Source organism: Lineus longissimus, chromosome 18 (genome assembly GCF_910592395.1).
Source record: "Lineus longissimus chromosome 18, tnLinLong1.2, whole genome shotgun sequence".
Taxonomy (NCBI): Eukaryota; Metazoa; Nemertea; class Pilidiophora; order Heteronemertea; family Lineidae; genus Lineus; species Lineus longissimus.
Genome location: NC_088325.1, coordinates 2690437 through 2712973, shown reverse-complemented (window position 1 = coordinate 2712973; position 22537 = coordinate 2690437). Strand labels below are relative to the sequence as shown.

The following is a 22537-nucleotide window of genomic DNA, read 5'->3' as shown; positions in this document are numbered from 1 at the left end:
AGAGTCTATTAACTCAGCTAATTTCCATGGATATTACCAAGAGGTTCTAATATAATTAGGAGTTTCTTTACCGTAAGAGGCCATTGGATAAAGTCATCATTTTACAACGGTTTGAGTGAACTTGTTGACATGAAATTTGTACGGCCATGCATTTTGCAAATCATAGTTGGTCGAAAAGGTGGAGCCGATCGGTTTCCATGGAAACGTTGTTCATTTGAGGATTTATATTTCTTGTCTTAAAAACCTTTCTGATGATTTATGAAGGTTTTTGTATCATATGGCAAAATATTATTTTAAAATGTGTATTAAGCTTTTTTTAAGTAATTTTTTAAAAGTTTGTAAATGTATAAGAATTTACAACTCGTCGCAATGACAACATTTCACTAGGACTACATGTATGTATTTCTTGTTCCCTCACTACAAGAGAGAAGAAATACTGAAATCTTTGAAACTACAAGAACCCATCGATAATATTTGGATGCAAAATTTAACGAATTCCATCTTTCATGACATTTCGGGTTAACGCTCCGTACGTTTTTTGGGGTCGGGGGCGGGGGGGACCGGATATCTTCAAAAACTAATTTTCTAGAGAGCATTTTCTCCCAAATATACGGCATTCAGTTTCAATCCAATCTCGATCGATGCGAAATTGTGAAGTGAAATATCGGATACAATATCGTGAAAAAAACATTTTGTTTCTGCTGATCAATAAAGCGATGCGTAGCCTCATTGCCTGAACTGGGGAGAGTGTTTTGATAGTAGAGTGCCGTATTCCATAAAGCACGGTGTTCCTTCGACTCCAGCGTCAGCTCGACCTTCGGTATTTGAGCACTTGCGGCAACGCCTTTGAGCAGCAGCGCCTTTCAACACATTCGCCCGTCAAGAAAGTGACACCTCAGGAAGTTGAGTAACACTATTCATAAAGCACGGTGAACTATAGTCACCGGTGACTGCTCGACCTTCAATTTATGAGGCGGTCGCCTGGTCCACTAGGCCATCGGGATCGGTAGGTGAGCTATTGCGGTTACGTCGACGGCGCATAGGTGATTACAGGAAGTACATATAATATATAGTACCAAATTTCATAAAGCAGGGTGCACTTTCGACTCCGAGCAGTCGATTGGCTGAAACGGACCACTTGTTGTCAAGCGGTTTCCTGCTTCACGGAAAACCCGAATTAACAAATTCTAATGAAAGTATCCAAGGTGTTGCCACGGTGTGTTTCATTATAATTCTTCTACAGTAACAGCCGGCAATAATGCTTGTTATAAAATTGAATTACATGTATTTGTAAAATATCGGCACTATTTCGGCTTCACAGAAATAGTTCTGATGCTCTCTCATGTTGAAATGTTGTTGTTTGAATAAGCCAATCAGATCTTTGATTGAATTAGGTCAAGTTGTTGGATGAATTAATGCAACGTTGATTAATACTGCCCAGTGGTCATGATCATGCCTTGTGTTTGATATAGTGGTCTCGTACATTTTCGGCAATAACTGACAATGGTCCAAACCCAAAGCAGGTTTTACAAGAAGGTTACACATGATCGATAAATAATTCAGCCAAGTTTTGCTGATAAAAACATGCGGTCGAGGTGTCATTGCGCATTTGTTTGCTTCTTGGTGCTAAGTTGCAAAACTATCAATACTCGAGAGCATGATGGCGGCCATGTTTGCCGACTGCATAGTGAGATGGCAACATGTTTGGAGAGGGAGGATGTGAAGATTACTAGAGGATGGCTTATGTATCAACTAGAGGTAATGTTTTATCACATGCTAAGACTCGATCATGTATAGCAATAATCCGTCTCAAAGTCAAACCTGACACAAATTGTGGTAGTAATTCATACTATTAGGGATTAAGAAGTATACTTGTCTACCAACCTGAACAAAGGAATGTTTACGTACTTGTTGACAATGTGTCTGTTTCCTCTCCTTTTAGGGAAATGTTCAGTAATATTTACAACGGGAAATTACGGCTGATCAAATACGTGCGCCGGGGAAATGGATACAAACCGGTTGCACTTAAGTTGTTTAAGATATCAAGTCGTCATTTTGACACAATAATCCTACCTCGTCAGCACCCATGTTCAGCTTTGTGATCCAGGTTTACCCAGCCGCAATTCCTGAAAAAAGCCATTATAATAGGGTGTATTCTCAGAAAGAACTTGCGTCATCGTTATCAGACTCTCACCGTATCTAATATAACTCTGATAGGCGGGCAGGAGGCGCCTTATAAACTGAATAGTTGGCAAACAGTAAGACAGCCTGACCAGGGATATTATTGCCTCAGCCGACAAGGTCATATCTTACTCTATAATAGGCCAGATGAAGGATTACTTGCATTATATCGTGTCTTTCCTAAGCCTAGAAAGCGACTAGTAATAGGTTGTGTTCTCAAACGGACCTGGCGTCGTCAGACTCTCACCGTATCTAATATAACTTGGATACGCGGGCAAGAGGCGCCTTATAAACTGAAAAGTTGGCACACATTTGAACTAGTTGCCCATGGATATTATTGCGTCAGTCGACAAGGCCATATCTTATTCTATAAAAGGATAAAGAATGGATTCCTTGCACTATATCACGTCTTTCCCAAGCCTAGAACGCGGTTGGAAATGTTTTCGATCCCGCGTTTTTTTTACATTTCGAGATATCGAAAGGCATCAGCGAATTTACTTTTACATAAAAACAAAAACTTACTTTACATTTATTAGAGACATATGCTCTCCTCTGGCTCCTTCAAAAACTGTCACAAAGATCAATACGGTGACCTTTGTTTCCGTCATTATTGGCATATTGGGATACCGTCGAAACAAAGTAAATATGGAACAGAGCGCAGACTAGTAATGCTAACTAATAGCGTTCTATTATCACCCGTACGGACTATTAAAGATATGGGTAAAGGACAGAGCAAGGAGACAATAAAATACGGTAGGCGGTTTACGCCAGTTGGTTAGCAAATCGCTTCGAGAGGTTTGGCCATCAAAGAAATTAATAAAACCATTGGAGAAGTATTTCCAAGTGAGCAGATGCAACGTACAAACAAACGTGGTATATGTACGATTGACATCTGGCCTTTATATCGTGGGCATTCTACGATTAATGAAGAGCCAATCAGGAGTCCGTTATAGTGAAGGAGGTTAGGTTGTTGATCGTTTGTTTAATATATGGTCACTGCCCGCTCGTCCCCGCTCCCCGGGCGCCCGCCCGCCCGCCCCCCCCCCCCTCCGATTCCACCATAGACCCCGCATTTAGGCCCTACCCTTTTTAGTGCAGGCAATGCTTTGAATTACCGAACATCTGCCTTTGACGTCCCCGTTATGCGCTCCGACCGTGCGCCCCGACCAGTACGAACTGCCGGTGTAAAAGTAGAAAATATCCCCTGGAAAAAGTGTCCGGCCCTATTGTATTCTGCTATAATAATATTTTTATGGTCCTATTATCTGGTCTATCGAGACCATGACTGACAATGCAATAGCTCAGAGATTGAAGCGCATAATAGAATCCTTTGTTTCCCGGACATTCTATCCTAGGACATTTTAAACTTCTACACCGGTCCAGTGTAATCGTTATTGTAGTCCTCTGAAGATATCAGCCCGAGTCAGCTTGCAAGCACAAGGAAAATAGTGGAAGAGTACCCTCCCCTGATCCCCACCCATAAACGTGCCCGCCCACGGACCCCAACCACCACCACGCCTTTGGCTGCACATTGATTTTTTTACTCTCTCCGCCTCACGTTTGATTGGAAATGCCCCCAAGCTCAGGATGATAGGCCTACTTTTTCCTATTTCGCTGGGTGATGAGTCAACCGAACATAATCACGACGCCAACTGCATTGCGAAAGTGACGAAATCAGCGCCTCTGGTCTCAATATTGCGAAATGCCCGGTTAGCAGAATTTCTTAAGAGTCGGACCTCAATTCATTTGTCGTAATATATCGCTTACCATCGGCACGAAATGGATTCTACCAGTAACAATAATGATACAGGTAATAGCATGGTTAATGAAGATTTAGCAGGTATAAATATTATTGTGAAGTTTTCTTTACATAATCGACATTGGCGGCGTTTGGCCAACCAAACCAGCCAGCCCCTTTCGGTACAGCCTGCATACAATGTCAATAACATAGGCCTTTGCACATGGTGCATCGAATGTAACTGAAATGAAATGCATGAACAGAAGGCAGCTGCTGTGCAGACTGACAGAGGTATAAAGTTATTTATGGACCCTTGACATTTAAGATAAGCGGAATCTTGATTTGTTTGCTTCTTTCACCTATAGGAGATGGGTAGGCCTATTACTAGTATTGGTATTATTGTTAATGTTATGTTAGGTGAGCACACTCACTGACACTCACACTCACGGGCCATCATGGCCATGGCCATGCAGACGCAGTGACAGTGTGGGCTATTATAAATCACATAAACTGTGAGATGCAAACTTGTGATATCGCGATATGGGTAGGTAATCATTAAGTGCATCTCACGGTTTATTATAAGCCCACAGTGTGACGACAATCACAATTGAATAATGTCGATGCCAAAATCATGAAATGCGAGTATTGTATAGCGAGGCTATTGTTTTGTCCAAGCTGTTACGTAATCTTGGAAATCTGGACTTTTACTACAGCAAATACATTACAGTCATAGGCTTACTCTGAAAAGGTTCCCTTCAAACTTGGTACATGTGCAAACAAAATTGGCATTTGGATTGTGAAAAAAAAGGATGCAACTGTGACTCTTTCCCGTTTCCTTCTCGTATTGTTCTGGACACTCTCCACGCATGCGAGGAGTTTGGTCAGGGTCTTCCTCGAAACTGTCTGTTGTACTGCCACATCGTGAGAAGATGATGGTATCTATACTATAATGCGCGTTGTGGCCGCTAAATAGGAGGCGATTTTTATTTCAAAATTGGGCCTCGGAAATGCGTCGAATTCTTGCAACCTTTGGCTTCGTAGGTGTGGATCATAAGTAAGAGTGTCACTGAGGGTGTCATACGTCGAATATCTTCGCGGTTTTAGAATAAATAACAACTTTTCAGAGAGCACGTCGACTGGAGAGCTCCGCTCATTCTCAAAAGCATGCACAAACTTCACGCATATTCTCCCTGCCACATCAGTATTAGCTTCCAGCACGTATGTAGTGCTATACAACCTGGTCCATGGTGCAGGGTATTAGCAGGGAGATTAATGATTAGCCTGTTCTATTTTAGTTCTATTCGAGAAACACTGACCTGAGTGATGAGGCAAATTCTGCGGAGTGGCCTACCGGAACATGCAGTCAGGGTATCAATAAACAGTTATGCCAGGATGGACAAAATATGTACAGTGGCCAGCGCTTGCTCTTTGTTTTATTCTTTACTGACTGATGTTGTCAGTTTGAATTGCGTTCTGCATCTCTCCATGCGCCTGGCTTTGGTCCGACAGTGGCATTGGGTACGGGAGTGGGTAGGTGATATGCCTGACATGTGAGGGCCTTATTTGGAACAGGACCTGCGTACTCCAATCAATCTATTGGGGGTTGCATGTAGATAGCAGCAATAAGTCCCTAAATGCAGTTCATTTCGTGTTTAACCTTTAATAAAACTTCAGTAACGTTAGAAATTTAATGTAGCTCAATCATCGTGCCCATTTAACTAATGTATATTACATTTCAACTTTGCCCGCTCCATGGGTATATGCTAGTCTATACTATAATGCGCGTTGTGGCCGCTAAATAGGAGGCGATTTTTGTTTCAAAATTGGGCCTCGAAAATGCGTCGAATTCTTGCAATTTTTGGTTTCGTAGGTGTGGATCATAAGTAAGAGTGTCACTGAGGGTGTCATACGTCGAATATCTTCGTGGTTTTAGAATAAATAACAACTTTTCAGAGAGCACGTCGACTGGAGAGCTCCGCTCAATCTCAAAAGCATGCACAAACTTCACGCATATTCTCCCTGCCACATCAGTATTAGCTTCCAGCACGTATGTAGTGCTATACAACCTGGTCCATGGCGCAGGGTATTAGCAGGGAGATTAATGATTAGCCTGTTCCATTTTAGTTCTATTCGAGAAACACTGACCTGAGTGATAAGGCAAATTCTGCAGAGTGGCCTACCGGAACATGTATTCAGGGTATCAATAAACAGTTATGCCAGGATGGACAAAATATGTACAGTGGCCAGCGCTTGCTCTTTGTTTAATTCTTTACTGACTGATGTTGTCAGTTTGAAATGCGTTCTGCATCTCTCCATGCGCCTGGCTTTGGTCCGACCGTGGCATTGGGTACGGGAGTGGGTAGGTGATAAGCCTAATATGTGAGGGCCTTATTTGGAACAGGACCTGCTGTCACTGGTCTCAACGCATTGTGCAAAATAGCGTACTCCAATCAATCTATTGGGGGTTGCATGTAGATAGCAGCAATAAGTCCCTAAATGCAGTTAATTTCGTGTTTAACCTTTAATAAAACTTCAGTAACGTTAGAAATTTAATGTAGCTCAATCATCGTGCCCATTTAACTAATGTATATTACATTTCAACTTTGCCCGCTCCATGGGTATATGCTAGTGGTACAAATGTAGATAGCCATGGTATCTAGCACTGCATTTACAGAAGCTTAGCAGCCCACCAGGCCAGGCCTACCGGTACATTGATTTAGTTAATGAATTATGAGTGACTTCCTCACGCACGCTGTTATTGTAACTGAACAACTGAGGACCAGGAATGGTTATTAAAAGTGGACCCACAATGATTATGATGACAGTACAGTACTGCCACTTTTTAAAGGGTAATTAAAATTAGCGCCATGTCGGCATGACAGAAATAGTAAAATGGGGATACAAAGCAGACCTGGCGATATATTATCGTGCAATGTTAGCATCATTGGGAATTGCCATTCTAAATTTTAACTTCTTCATCTTTGCGAAAATTCTGGCTGCATAGCAGCCATCTTTGAATTTTTTTTTCCGATTTCATTGCCAATGGTTGTATGCAGAGGTACAAATAATACCCAAAAGATTGAGAAGCAGATACACTGCCACTAAAAGTGACTGACAATAATCTTCAGATTGTGGCATGTGACCTCTTTGCTAGACCGTCTGACCCAGATGTGTTTGCCTTCTCTTTTACAGGCTGCACCAGCAAGTAGGCCTGAGGCAACTTCTCAACCTGTGAACAATAGGAAGTCAGTCAAAGCTAAGGTATGTGTGTGACCAAGTTTCCATCACCGAATTCTTTTCTGACCTTGAGATTGTTTAGACTTAACTTGTCATGTCCAATCTGTCATCATGACTTTATGGGAAAACCTGTGGCATGTTTGTCAAGGTTCCGCAGCAAAACATCCCCATAGCATAATGCTGCCACCTCCGTGCTTCACAGTCGGTACGGTGTTCTTTGGATTACCCCCCCCCCCCCCCCGTTTTGCCAACCGTACTGCTGGTAGTTGTGGCCGAAGACTTCGCTTTTAGTCTCATCAGACCAAAGAACACTCCTCCAGAAGGCTCTGTATTTGCCCACATGTTCTCTCGCAAACTTCAGCCTTGCTTCCCGGTGGCGTTTTTGAAGTTAAGGCTTCTTTCTTGCCCTGCAGCCTCGTAGTCCACTACGATGCAAGACCTTCTGGACAGTGGACAGTGACACATTTGTCTCTGTAGCTTCTAATTCCTGGCAGAGGTGTTTCTTGGTCGTCTCGGGGTTAATGTGCATCTTTCTAACCAATGTGGGCTCATCTTTGGCTGTCAGCTTGCGCTTTCTTCCTGACCTTGGTAAGGTTGCTGTTGTCCCTAGGTCCCTGTACTTCCGCCTTTTTGTCTGAACTGACGCCCGTGGCATATCAAGCTGCTTGAAAATGGCTCTTAGTGAAGTACCAGACTGGTTCTAGTGGACAGGCTACTCTATCAGATCTTGAGAGTACTCCTTTGACTTCCCCATGGCTCTAAGCTGGCAAATGACCTGAGCAGAAACCCAGTCCCTTTTATACTGCTACAGTGGCGCCACCTGAGCTATGACATAATCATGATGGTCAACAGGTAGTAGAGACAAGATAAAAGCCATTGCATAATATATTTGCCCGCCTCAAGGCCAAACAACTAGTAGATAAGGTAGGTGTATGTAAACTTATGACACTCTGAAATATGCATTGTTCTCAAATAGAGCTCATAAAAACAATGAAATTAATGAAACAGAACTATGTTTTTTAGTTGATGACGAGATGTGATGATAGACTTCCTGTAAACTATATACTATTCCCGCGTTCTGTAGTTGCAGAGAAAGAGACAAGGTTATATCATCCTTTGAATTGTATGTAAACTTTCGAGCACGACTGTACTCTCTAATTGTTGCCTTGGCCTCCAGAAATAATAGTGTATTTTCAAATTCTTTCTTATCAAACCTGAGTGTGTGTTATTATTGTACCACCAATATCCAATTTGATAACCAGTACGCATGTACCCAATGGTTTGGTTGTCTAATTTTCTAATTGTAATTTCTAATTCTAGTGTAAAAGTCAAAAGTTCCCTTTTTTGTCATGGTAATGTTGTGGGCATTTTCTATTCTTGGCTCACATGGGTGAGCTTATATCCTTACGATTTCATCTTGTCCAGCATTGTTGGCTTTGACTTTGTCTGTCGTTATGCACTTTTATCATATACCCTAAGTGCAGTGATCTGGCAGACGTATATGATAAATAGAAAACTGCACGAGTGTCTGAACCGAGTATCCAGATTGCACTCGATGATTTTCTACGCAGGTCGAGAGCTTTTCAAGCCGTAGAAAATCATCTCGTGTAATCTGGATACTCGGATCAGACACTCGTGCGGTCTTCTTATTGTACATGTACATGTAAGAAGCACTATCAATGGAAACACGTACCACTTTTTTCAGAAAAGAAAAGCCAGCAAGGGAAAAGCAAGCAAGGCGAAGGGTAAGAAATTTTTATTAGATTCAAGTTGCCGTGTTGGAAATAACAGTGGTCATAAGATATATAGAAAATGTAGCACTTGTCTTCATGGCATCATTGCATCACATCATCAGGAGGATAGGATTTTTGATAGAAATTTGCAACCATCAGCTGATTTAGAAATTTAATTTGCGGAGCAAAAACAAACAGTTATTTGATATTTTCATTGAAATAATGGACTCCTCGGAGTGCATGATGCAATGAGATAACAAAGAAATATTTAGCCAAATGTTCAGTTGTTGAAAGGTTTAATGAGGAACTGACCCCTGTATCCTCATATCCAATCGGGGGGGGGGGGGGGGGAAAATTTGGTCGCATGGCCATCAGAATGAAATGTAATTGACTTATTTTGCAGGAGACTATTGCGCAGCTGAGAGAATAGACAACTACGACCCCAAAAACAACACGTATTACATAAAGTGGCAAGGATATGATGCGTCCCACAACTCATGGGTGAAAGCGGAAGACGTAACTTCTCCTCTCATCTCTTCTTACAAAGAAAAATTAGGTAAATCATGATTGAAAGGATTATGGCTGTGTGCTCTATGCAGTTGATGTTGTAGTGGTTGTAAGTCAGGCTGATGCAGCAGTTTCTTAGAGGTAGTGCCCAATTCGAACAACTGTAGCTTATCACATAATTATCGTTTATCAGAATTGTGGAGTCAAAAGGAAGGATTGACAATCAATTTATTGAAATTCCTTCAGCTGAAACATTAAAAGATGTCATAAAACTCACCTGTCCATTCAAAAGGCTTTTGTATTGCAAGTACAGAATGGTTTCTATTCAATAAAAACACTTCGCTGGTGAGAAAATTGTTGGGAACACTTCAAAGCAGTGGAAGTCTTTGGTTCAAAGGCATCTCAAACCAGTATGAGGTTGCAGCAACTGCATGAATGCAGTGTAATTGAGATTTCCTTGTTTTCTTCGCCTTGATTTCATATATTTTGGTAGTGTACCCTTGAAGAAAATGATATGATGTCGTGTGATACTAATATCTGCATAATAGTGGTTCTTTTAATTTCCTCTATTTTAGGTTCCGGAACGCACAAGAAGTGATGCACCTCATGTCTTTCGATTGTTCAAAAAGTTGATGTGAATTTGTGCAAATCCTCCCGCCTGTGTTTTTTTGTTCAGTGGAATTCACGTATTTCGGTATTCCTTCTTCACCTCCACGCATTATTTATTCTGACATAAACTCACATGATCACTTTTGATGAAAGATTACATAATGGATAATATTGAATAGGCACAAATATAGTAACAATGTAAACTTATCATATCTTTCAAAGGTCTCATTAAAAGTAAATGTAAGTTACATGTACATGTACTGTGGAATTATTGTTTTTTCAGACAATCTGTGGCTGTTGTATACATGTATTATTCAATAAACGTGGCGTTTTTCATATTATTAGATACAAATAGTCTTGCCTTTATCTTTGCTACCTCACAGCGACTTGACTACATGTATTATAAGGGACCATCTCAAAAGTATTTTGAAGCCTAAAAGACTACGGGTAAGTCATTTAGTCTTTTTGAGTGTGGTCACACCCAAGACTAAGTGACTTGAGTCATTTTTGCTTCAAAAAACATGTACCTGTGAGATGGTCCCTGAATTCATACCTTGAAACAATATCCAGACCGGCACTTGATACTGAGTTCCTCTTGAATTGGCATAAATAGAGAAGTCTGGCTACATGTGCTAGGATTGCAAATTACAGTGTACTTTACATGTACATAGGACTTGGAGCCTCCTTCGGTGGATACCTCTCTAATAAGGACATCGGTGCTGAATTGGTTTGGGTGGAATTCAACAACCAGGACGCCTTTCAATTGCAGACGATATTGGAGTGTCCTAACAGCAAGGTAACACTTTACTTTAGACAACGTCACGTCCAACAAGAATACACCTGCCACATACGGAAAATACTGCCTTTGAAGACGTCATTCAGAATGTTTGGGTTACTTTAGGATTTGTCACACCCACCCAGAATATACACAAGATGTCATTGAAAATGCTTTAACAAATGTCACATCCCACCTGAATACGCCGGACCGTATGGAAATACCGTCTCTGAAGACGTCATCCAGAATGGTCGGTTTACTTTCGACACAATGTCACATCCAACCTGAATACGCCTGATCGTATGGAAATACCGTCTCTGAAGACATTATCCAGAATGGTCGGTTTAATACTTTCGACACAATGTCACATCCAACCTGAATACGCCTGATCGTATGGAAATAATGACTCTGATGATGTCATTCAGAAGAGTTGGGTTTACCTACATGTACGATATAATGTCACTTCTAACCAAAATACTGCAGCTGCATATGGTATGTAATTCAGAATGATGGTTTACTTAATGAGACAATGTCACATCCAACCAGAATACACCTACCGCATACTGAAGTACGGTCTTTGAAGATGTCATTCAGAGTAGTTTGATTTTTCTCAGTAATCCAACAGCCCGCTACATGTATACATGTACATGCAGGACAATACAATGGTCAGTCACTTCAAAGCGTGGCCTTCAGGGGATGGCACAAGGACAAGGGCAACTTGAATACACAACCTTTCTCAGTCAAGATGAGGCAGATGCTACTTGACCATACACATCTTTGACACCTGTCTGCTCATTTCCGGCAAAAATTGATGTTTCTTTATACATGTAGGCAGCCTGATAGTATCAGCTGTGTTCACCCAAGGTGAGCAACAATGAAAACAAGTGCATGTATTTTGTTGCAAGAATCATTTTATTGCTGCTGAAATTCACATTCAGCCAGTAATACAAATCTGCTTATACATAATTGGTGGATTCACAATATATCAGATTACACAAAAGGCATTTTCCAAGGTCCCTAGTGGTCCGGCAATAATTCTAAGTCGTTTTGGGAGTTGCAGGACATCAGCCTAGCCCCCTGCGGTCAGATAAAAAAATTAACCAGCAGCAAGTACCCCCCTCATGGTTAAGTTCGTCCCGAGGGCCGGAACATCGCTGCATCGTCGAACAGTTGGCAGATTCCTGAGCGCCAGACGAGCAAAAAAAAAACTCTCACTAAACAGTTTTGCCTCAGTTGACACTTTTTGCCATATGACGTCATTTTAGGGTCGTCACAACACCTGATTTGTGGCGTAGTTTCCCAATAAACTGCATTGGAAGTTCGAACTTTCACTAGAAAAAGTCACCTTATTCACAAACATGCTTCTTGAGAACCTCTGCAAGGGCCTTAAGAGATGCCACAGAGTTCCGAAAACGTTAGCATCTCGTGGCATACTTTGTTAGCTTCGAGTGACATTTGGGGACACTATACCCTTTTAGGCAAACTTAGACCAAATCAAGTCGAAAAAGATCGGGATTTTTGAAATAAATCCGGCTTCAAAGGGTTAATTACACGTACTCAATGCCAATGTCATCACAATCCTCCTCCTCAGAGCTAGACGCATCCTCCTCCGAATTTAATTCTTCACCACCAGGTTGCACCTCCCCTTCCTCAAAATCCACCACGATCTCTATGTCAGTGTCTATACATTCAAATACATCTGTTGCTTCTAGGAGAAGGTCTGTGTAGAATTCCTTTTATTCCAGCAGCAACATCACCAATCCATGGTTTTCTTAAATAGAAGGAGAGCTGGACATTAAAATTCTGAAGTCATCAACAAAGGTAATGCACATACATCTGCAAACCAATAGTTTATGTCTGTCCAGTTAGATTAATGAAAGGCATTCGGTTTGAATTAATTCAAAGCAGGGCGTAGTACATGTATTAGTAAACTGAACCTGGGTTGGGAAAGAACGAAGTTGCAATCAGATCCAGATCTGCATCCACAGCCCAGGTTAATTCAGAGGTAGTGCCACAGCAAGACAACTACATGTATGCATCAACCTCCACAAATGTTGGGTAAAAATAATTGCATGGCCACTACATTGGTTTTTGATGGCCTCATTGTTCACGGTGTTGATTCTGTCTTCCAAGGTGTTGAATTCTTACTTGAAGAAAAGAACAGTTGATACCATCTCTTGAATGAGCACAGGCAATTCCTCGATGTACCTGGTCATGTGTTCATGCATATCAACTATTTTCTTCTTCAAAGCAAATGTTTCTCCCTTGTTCCCTGAATTGAAGAAACAAATATTAGGACTACAGGCTAAAAGTTTCTTGCTCCATCCCTCCTACATGTACATACGAAACGCTGGTAAAAATACATGCTGGATATGTCAGAAATGTGACGATAAGATTGAGGCGCAACTTAACATTTTACTTGCAACCAATGCTACATTGCAACCAAATTGTGTTAAATGTACAAGGTAGAATGTACTTTACATCACTTGAAGACCAATGTACCAGTAAGCCTAGAGCAAAATGCCGACCCAGGCTTTAAACCTCAAATTGCTTGCTAAACAACAGCTGGATCAATTTCTCTGAACAATCGAAAATGACTGCAGGACATTACCACTTGGAGTTATTTGTGTCCTGGACTTTGTGTTACATTTACTAAGTGAAGTTTGTGGGTAAATGAATATGAAGTGAATGCCAACGTGCAGGATTATGCCAAGGCAACAAATAGTCCTCTTGCGTGACTTCGTCCACAGAAACATGACAGCAGACTAACACAATGCTGAAGTTGCTTTCTCTCCTTTTCAAGGCGCTTTCGTAGAGAAGCCCGACTCTTTGAAGCATCTGAAATGAAAATGATAAACTTTTAAACTGATCGATATAGCAGTGAACTCGACATGCATCGTAACTGCACAAACTGCTAATATGAAGAAAGTCCCTTTAATACTGTCGTGTTAATTGCTATCTTTCAAATCATGTCATGTTATTTAAACCAATGAACTTTATAAGAATCTGAAAAGAATGAAAGTGTGTATATAATTAAATTGAAAAACTCCCGAAGATAGGGCAGAAGGCTGGAAAACCTGGTCAACAAACTGGGTTGACCATGGCACAAGGGAAAACCGTGGTGTTCTTGCAGCTTCTATCTTCAGCTCCAGACTCTGAATCACATTCTAGAGAACAAATTCTGTTTTGATCAAAGAGCTGTGTTCCTTCAGTTATTTTTAGTGCCTGTTACATGTACACTTTGAAAACAAATTTATCTCCTATAAATATGTCATACCTGATAACAGCTGACGACGCACATGAGACACAAACTGCACATGATGAACTGTGTTTTCCCATTTTCCTAAGTATTGACCTCAATACTGGCTCCTCTTGTCTTTGCTTCCGGTCAGCATGCGCAACAAAATGCCTTTTTTTCCATTCAGATTCAGTGCCTGGCACTTCAGTACTATTGGAAGCCCGAATCCCATTCAGAAGCTCCATAAGTTCAGCTCTCACTGTAAATTAAAAGTGCATTGATAAATACTACCGGGAAAGAAAAAAAAGTTCCTAAGTGTTCATTCGAAAATACCATTATTTGCCTTAATCAGCAGCCAGTGTTGCCCAATTAACCTTTAAAAAAGAATAAATCATTTGCAAACTATAACCTGACTTGTGATCAACACAAAATTCAAAATTTAGATGAATCAGTTCACGTCGTTTGACCTCTGCAGCCGTAAAAAGTATGGTAGGTCAAATCGGAAACTTACTCCTTATAAAATACACAACTTGATTTGTGTCTTGGAATAGAGCCAACTAGCTGATGAATAAAAAGACCTTAAAAAGACAAATCACAAACCTTGCTGGAACACTTGAAAATCGAAAGGTGCATCGATTTCTACTTCATGATTACTTGGTTGCAATTCCTCAGGAAAGTCCTTTAGTTTCTCTTGAAAAACAAGCAATTTTGAAATTACGGCCAAATGCAGATTACGCCAGAAAAGATGCAATTTCTTCCATGGAATTTCTTACATAAAAAGGGTGGAAAAGACTAATTTTTCTGGTTTGATTTTAAAGATTGGTGAGAAATTTTAAAGAGGTATAGCAGTGATAGGGTTGGATTTGTAGGCATAAACCATTTGTCCAGAACATGAAATTATCAGTTAATTGCATTAATGTAAGCCTAGTCTAGCAGCAATATTTTTCCATGTATAAAGCCTAATTGAATATTGATGGCTCAGACGAGGTGAAGGCATTTGTCAACCAAAAACAATCTACCTGTCGTTGAGGTTTTCTTCCCTTTTCTTTCTCTTCTGGGAACTGATGGACCATCTATAGCACCATTGATGTCCCTGGATGGAGCCTTCACATATGGCTTTAAGTTCTTTTTAGGATAGGTTTTCCTCTTTCTCCTGCGATAGGAGGCAGCCAACTCTTTGATTCGTGCATAATGCCCTGCATTCTCACCAGAAGGATTGTCATCATTACCATTGGATGATGCTGAAAAACAAACACATAAAGTGACAAATACTAATAATAGTCAAAACTTTGACTTAGCCTAGACAAAATACAGCCTCCATACAGGCTACACTCGATTTATGATTTTAACGAACACGAAGCTTTAGAAGGCCTTAAGACAACTTCAGACAATGCCAATAGTTAAAGGGGAGGCGCCTGATTGGCCACATCCTTGCCAATGAACCTACATGTGGTGGCTAAACAGGAAGACACGAGGTTGGCCTCGGGATGAGCAGAGCCTAATCAACGATAGCCCATTTGAATACTCTCGATGTTCTACGCTCCAATCCGCCATTGAGTCGAGTATCTGCGCCACGCTGTACATTCAACGCCCGCGAAGCCGATGTACCTCGTGATCAGACAGTGAACATGGCCGATTCGGACAGCGATGTCGAAATGCTCGCTCTATATTTGTACGTGAAACGTCGAAAATCGAGAAAGAGACGCCATGACTTTTGGGTGCACGATATAAACAAGTCTCGCCGTCAATATGGTGAATATCACCATTTGGTGCGAGAGCTGTTCTCCTATGAAGACAAGTTCTTCATTTACTTCCGTATGGTGCCCGCAACATTTCATGAAATTCATGCCCTTATTAAGGATGATATACAGAAAGAATATACCTTTTGGCGAATGGCCATTGGCACAGAAGAGAGACCAGCCATATGTCTAAGGTAAGACATTTATTTTCAATCTTCTTACATGTACAAAATAGTGTACCTTTTTAGATCAGGACTTCTTTAAAGCAATGACCATTGCTGCTGAGACTCGTCGGTGGTCATGGGCCTGCTCACTGTGCAAGATGGATATGGCTGATTGCTTCCGAAACATTGGCCAAATTGTTGGGAAGTGTTTTGACCACTCTGAAAAGCAGGTACAGGGTTAGATGCACTCCTCTGATGCCTATTGAAATGAACCTCATCAACAGGAAACACATGCCTCATTTGAGCCTCGTGGACAATTCCATGAATCTTGAACTTGATGTCGGCTACAGCTCGTGCTGGCAGCGTACGAACAATGTCGCCCATTGACTTCATAAATCTATCGATGTCATCAAGTTCCTCCTTCGGCTGTGCAAGAGGTACATTACGGTTTTGTTGGAGTTGCTTCTTTTTCTCCGAAAAAAAATCGGAAACTACTTCGTCGAATTCATCCTTTGACTTCCGCTTCTTACTTGACGATGCCGATGGATTGCGAAAGGGCGTGGGAGTGCTTGAACGGGAAACACTACTCGCTGATGCCACAGAGACAGAGACGTCCTCATTCTCACCATCAGATGATCTGGCATCCTCTTCCGCTGCGATACCATCGTCATCAACCTCATCTAGTTCTTGGGTATCTTGACCAAGGTTGCTTGTTGTTCTGTAATAAAAGATTCAATGACATCAATGTTTGGCAAACACACGAACGCTGATACATTCAAGATATTTTATTTGTCGTGGGCGGTCGTTTGATGTCGATTATTTGTACGTACTCACGATCATCCAAGGAAGGCTTGAGGAACTCTAGGAGCCCAGCAAACTTGTACTGGGTCACTGCCTTTGCTGCTTGTCTGCTCTTTGTCTTCGTGGCATTTAGATATCTCCTGTAGTTATCCCGTACTGTCTTCCATTTTTGTTTCACTTCCTTGACACCTAAAAAAAAAAAAGTTTATATTTGTCTACGTTTGTCTTTTCAGGTTCCTGGCAACCGGTGACTCGTATTCCACCGAATTGGCATAGCCACGGTTTCTAAAGTAGTCGTCGAAACATGCCAAGCCATATGGAACCGACTGCAACCTCTCTTTATGGCAACACCAACGAATCAACTATGGTCAGAAATCGCGGAAGGATTTCAAGACAACTGGCAATTTCCTAACTGCTTGGGGGCGCTAGATGGGAAACACGTGGTCATATTTGCTCCTAAGAAATCTGGAACTATGTTCTTTAATTATAAGAAGACATTTTCTGTAGTGCTTCTCGCATTGGTGGACTATAGATACTGTTTTGTGGTGGTTGACATTGGCTCGTATGGTTCCAACAGCGACGGTGGAATTCTGAAGAAAAGTGAACTGGGGAAAAAATTGGCAGACAACAGGCTTCAGATCCCAGAGGACAGGCCCCTGCCAGGATTCCCTGATACAGATAAAGGTCCCTATGTTATCGCCTTCCCGTCCGGGGAACACCTCATACGTCCGGTACCTGGCAACCACCTAGCTCATGATGAACGAATTTACAACTATCGGCTGTCGCGGGCTAGACGAATATCAGAAAACTGTTTTGGTATTCTTGTCGCACGATGGAGGCTGTACCATCGGAAGATTCCCTTGCAAACAAATAACGTGGATCATGTAGTCAAGGCCACCTGCATTCTGCACAACATGCTGCAAATGAAAGGGATCCCAGCTCCACCAGCCCCTCAAGATCCAGCATTGCAAACCAGCCAAAAAGACAACCAGAACGCCACGATTATGAGAGATCAAGACGGGATCGGGGGCAGGCCACCAGTTGAAGCACTTGCTGTACGAGAAAAATACAAGCGCTATTTCGTGTCTGCTGTAGGATCTGTGCCTTGGCAAGATACCTATTGCTTTGGTCATGCAAACTAGATCGGACAAACTCTTCTGACATATGCCTATCTGTAGTAAATATGTGAATAACTGATTTTCATCATGTTTTATATACTTACTATTAAATCCAACTCTATCTAAAATTGTTCTCCAGATGTCATCCTTTTTGAGAGCGTCTTTGAAAAATTCTGAACTCTTGTCATATAGACCAGGATTTTTCTCCACCTCCACAATCAATTTTTCAATTTTCCTGTCCACTTCGCTCCTTCCCATGTTGACGGTTTGGAAGTTTTCGGCAAGATGACCAAGCCATTGATGATCACATGACATAATTCATTGAAATAGCAATAGGTTTATCAATACTCCGCTGAATTCGCTTGGTAAATCACGCTGCGCTACAACGCTCGAATGCCCAAAGGTGCATATAGGCGTTCCGCGCTGCGTGGTCAAAGCGTCGCTTTGTTAGCGCAACGCTCATGTGGAAAGGGCTCTATGGAAATTCATTGGAAGGATTTTAAAGCGCATTACGCAGCGCAATGCGCGGCGTTATAACGCTAGCGCTGACGCTCATGTGGAAACAGCCCTTTAAGGTAGGGAATTCCTGCGCAACGAGTTTAAGCTTACTACTATGCAGATACGGTCTATCGCAGTGCTATTTTTAGGAATGTCTAACGTCAGGGATGTAGCCGGGGGGGATCAGGGGGGTTCGAACCAACCCCAGCTTGAGAAAAGGATCCGCTGAGGACAGTCAAAAATACTTTTCTACTGAGTTTTGTAACACCATGATTCTATCCAAATGGGCCATTGTACGATAGAGTGACAGGCCTTTCAATTACGTGGAGACCTCTACACCCTGTATATTTTTAGCCTATTTTGGGGGACATGTTTTTTTGCTTTTTGGCTTAATTTGGAGACATTTCATCGCGCCAATTTGCCTGAACAGCGATGTCATAAATCAAAGTTAGTGACTGATATCACCACATACACCTGAAAAATCATAATTTTAGGGGAAAACTTTAAAATGAGGCTATTTGGATGAGATTTGGTTATGTTAGGGGTCAAAAAACGCTTCAGGGGGGTCATATTTTAAAAAAAAAGAAAAAACCCACCTAATTTGGGGGCATCCTCTACGGTGTAGGAATCATGTTATTGAGAGGCCTGAGTGACCTTATAGAGTCCTTCGTAACTGGGAGTGCTGACCTGCCAGATTTCGGTCTCATGTTCACGGGCTTAGCGCCTTCGTTGCTCAAGAAATAGGCGAAGACACGCCGGTCTAAGTCAATGAATGTGAAATTTTGAATTTATGGTTAGGGCCAGGGGGGCGGCCTGCCCGCCCGGCAAGCGCGGCCACACAGGGTAGGCTAGGCCTAGGGGGTGGGCATGTTGGGGGGGGGGGGACTAGGCCTACCATTACATCAATGTGATATGTCAATGATGACAAATAATGATGAAGATGTCCACGCATCGAGCATTTACATACATTTACGGCAGCAGCATGGGGATGCATCTCATTTATCAATACAGGTGGTAGGCCTAGCTAGGCACGTGCCCTGCTGGGCCTGGGCCGGGGCTGGGCGACGGCCATGCTTTTTTCTCAGATCGATTTAGGACAATTAGGTGACCAAAAAAAAACACCTTTGGCGACCATCTGGTATGGCATGATATATGTTGCAATATTCAATAAAAATATTTTTCATGCAATATTGATTTTTGTTCATTTATCGTTTCATTTTTGATGCAATGTTACACTTTTTTATGCAATGTTAAAATTTCCATTCAATGTGTGTTCATATTTGATGCAATGTAACATTTCTTTATGCAATGTTTACTCGATAATTGTTCATTCAATATTTCATATTTGATGCAATAATTCACTTGTTTCATGCAATAATGCTCAAATTTTCATTCGATAGTTGCCCTGATAATTGATCATTCAATGTTTCGTATTCGATTCAATGTTTCACTTTTTTATGCAATAACGATTTCTAAATTTCATAAAATGATCATGTAATATTTGGCAATTATTCATTCAATGTTGGCGGAAACTTTTTCATTCAATATTTTGCGAAAATATTTATGCGAAAACTGCATTGTGGGTAATATTAGAAACGCGGACGCTGATTGGCTAATCTCGTGACGGGGAATAAGACAGACGTATCAAAACCTCCATTGTTGTGTACATGATGTCAATGGCTGTATAATGAATGAGACCAAACCATACAATTGTGATTGTCGTGACAGCCTCCCTCCAAGCTCGTATCAAACGACTTTGGAAAAAGTTTGGTACAATGTGCTAGTGGTATTGTAATCCTTATGAAAATAACTGAAAGAACACAGCTCTTAGATAAAAACACAACTCCTGGACTCTGAATCCTTGAAATGACGCAAGTCACAAATCACAACAAACCCACATGTTTGATTGTTGACAAATACCATATTTGGGTAATGACATCACCAATCTAATTATAATATTGTAAACTGGCTTCTGATTGGTTGCTAAGGTCGCTAGGCAAATACCACATTGCATTATCTAAGATGGTTGCTCTTTAGCAGACAACCAAAATGACCAAGGTAAACATCATCAAAACCTGCATTTTCTAATAGAATCCAATCAGTTAAAGACTTAATTACTAGTTTAACTGATAAATAAACACATATAGCTCATATATATTACAGTATATCGCTCCTATTCCACTACACGAGATTAGCCAATCAGCGTTTTCGTTTCTAAGATTACCCACAATGCAGTTTTCGTATGAATATTTTCACAGATTATTGAAAGAAAAAGGTTGCGCCAACATTGAATGAATAATTGCCAAATATTGCATGAAAATTTAATCGTAATTGCATGAAGAAAATTGAAAACATTGCATCAAATATGAAACTTTGAATGCATATTATCGAATGAACATTTGAACATTGCATGAAAAAAAGTGTAACATTGCATCAAAAATAAAACGATGAATGAACAATTATCAGGGCAATTATCAAATGAAAATTTGAATATTGAATGAAAAAAGTGGAACATAGCATCAAATATGAAACATTGAATGACAATTATCGAGTAAACATTGCATAAAAGAGTGTAACATTGCATCAAAAATGAAACGATGAATGAACAAAAATCAATATTGCATGAAAAATATTTTTATTGAATATTGCAACATATATCATGCCATAATCTGGCTATACTTACCACCAAATTCCATGGTCGGTGTCGGTGTAGTCGGGGTTTGTTGTCAGTCAAGGGGGCAACCGAACGGGGGGGGGGTCTCTAAGTTTCACGTGCCTGTGCTGCTGTTTTAGTAGCGGCAGAGGCAGTGGCTAAAAAAGTAGCACGAGAAACGAGGATGAGCTGATGTAGTTCCCCAGTAAAATGGGTTGCCGCAAATATTGACAACTTTAAAACCGTCGAAAACTTGCGTGAAGATTAATCAGAATAATTGAAGAGTCATGAAACTATATGATTACTACAAACCTAATGCAAATCTAAAACATTCATACGGGCTGGTTTTGCGAATAGATGGATACCTTTGTTTACAAAATGACGTCACTCTGACGTCACGCACAACTTAAAAGATACTTCGTTGCTATAGTTCATCATTATCCCACTGTAGCGCAATGTCTGTTTAGTTCCACCCCTAGCTGAAAGGTGGGGCAGCCTGATTTGGATCGTGGGATATGTACGTTATAAGCCACTAATAGCAATCGTAGATATACCACTATTGTTTGCGGAGAATGCACTGCCCAATGCCATGCGAATGCCGTTTCTTACCGACCTTAGAATGGAGAATTTGATTCCTACTGCATTCCTGGCACTAACGAGTTTGGAGAAAAACTACAACATGCTCGTTATGATACTGGGTGGGCCAAGAATGGATAAAAAATTGTCAGAAAAACTGACAAAACTGATTTCGTTCATCCACATGATATAATGACGCAGGAAATTTTAAGATTCGTTAGCAATATTTTCAAAACAACCTGTACAGCAGCGGCTTTCAAACCATTCGCCCCTTAATTTCACCAACCAACAAAGAATTACGTCGGGTCTATTGTCAATATCCGGCGTCCAGTAGCCAGTATAGTAATTTATATTACCACGCTGTTTCAGGGTAATTCAAGTGATAAAAGGATCGACTATAGATGGCAAAAACGAAGAAGAAATGAATGAAATATAAACTTTGCAGTGGCAACTCGGGCAGAGGTTCAACTCGTGGAGAGTTTGCCGTCACTGCAGCGAGCATGTTTGGATTCAGTTTGTGCGTTCGTACGGCAGTCTCCCATTCAGTTCAGTCCTCTTCCTTTCGGTAATGTTCGCTTATCCTAATCAAGCTCGGAAATACCCAGATCAATTGTCTGGCCGAACGATCAGTGCCAATATGTTGCTTACAAATGGGAAATTCAATAAAAGTATACAAGGTGTTGTCACGGTGTGTTTCATTGTAATTCTTGTACATTTATAGCCGGTGTAAAAGTAAAAAGTGTCCCCCCTAGAAAAAGTGTCCGGGCCTATTGTATTCTGACAGATTATGGCATATGGTTATATAGAGGCAATGACCGTCAATAGCTCAGCGCATAAAAGAATCCTGTCCTAGGACATTTTAAACTTCTACACCGGCATTAACGCTTGTTATAAAATTGCATTATTTGTAAAATATCCGCACTATTTCGGCTTCACAGAAATAGTTCTGATGCTCTCTCATGTTGAAATG

The 22537-nt window shown here is 41.1% G+C and overlaps 2 protein-coding genes and 1 long non-coding RNA gene across 6 annotated transcripts; 1 reads left to right on the top strand and 2 right to left on the bottom strand.

Moving 5' to 3' along the window:
• Window positions 1–3965: 3965 nt before the first annotated feature.
• Window positions 3966–10011, top strand: LOC135502551 (uncharacterized). 4 transcript variants are annotated; one of them, XM_064795502.1, is made up of 5 exons: window positions 3966–3991; window positions 7112–7180; window positions 8862–8901; window positions 9293–9445; window positions 9972–10011. In XM_064795502.1, the coding sequence occupies exons 1-5, from the start codon at window positions 3983–3985 to the stop codon at window positions 9992–9994; spliced, it is 294 nt and encodes a 97-aa protein (XP_064651572.1). In that variant the 5' UTR covers window positions 3966–3982; the 3' UTR covers window positions 9995–10011. The 4 variants fall into 4 exon arrangements, 2 of the variants coding, with proteins under 2 accessions (XP_064651572.1, XP_064651571.1); XR_010449795.1 differs by lacking the exon at window positions 3966–3991 and adding an exon at window positions 6577–6625; XR_010449794.1 differs by lacking the exon at window positions 3966–3991 and adding an exon at window positions 6700–6768.
• Window positions 10012–14164: 4153 nt separating this feature from the next.
• On the bottom strand, window positions 14165–15280 carry LOC135502032 (uncharacterized). Its single transcript, XR_010449725.1, has 3 exons — window positions 15038–15280; window positions 14619–14708; window positions 14165–14277 (listed from the first exon to the last, which is right to left on the bottom strand). It is a non-coding gene; the product is annotated as an uncharacterized LOC135502032 (long non-coding RNA).
• Window positions 15281–16017: 737 nt separating this feature from the next.
• LOC135502609 (uncharacterized) lies at window positions 16018–18098 on the bottom strand. Its single transcript, XM_064795559.1, has 3 exons — window positions 17945–18098; window positions 16752–16911; window positions 16018–16639 (listed from the first exon to the last, which is right to left on the bottom strand). The coding sequence occupies exons 1-3, from the start codon at window positions 18096–18098 to the stop codon at window positions 16018–16020; spliced, it is 936 nt and encodes a 311-aa protein (XP_064651629.1).
• Window positions 18099–22537: the final 4439 nt, after the last annotated feature.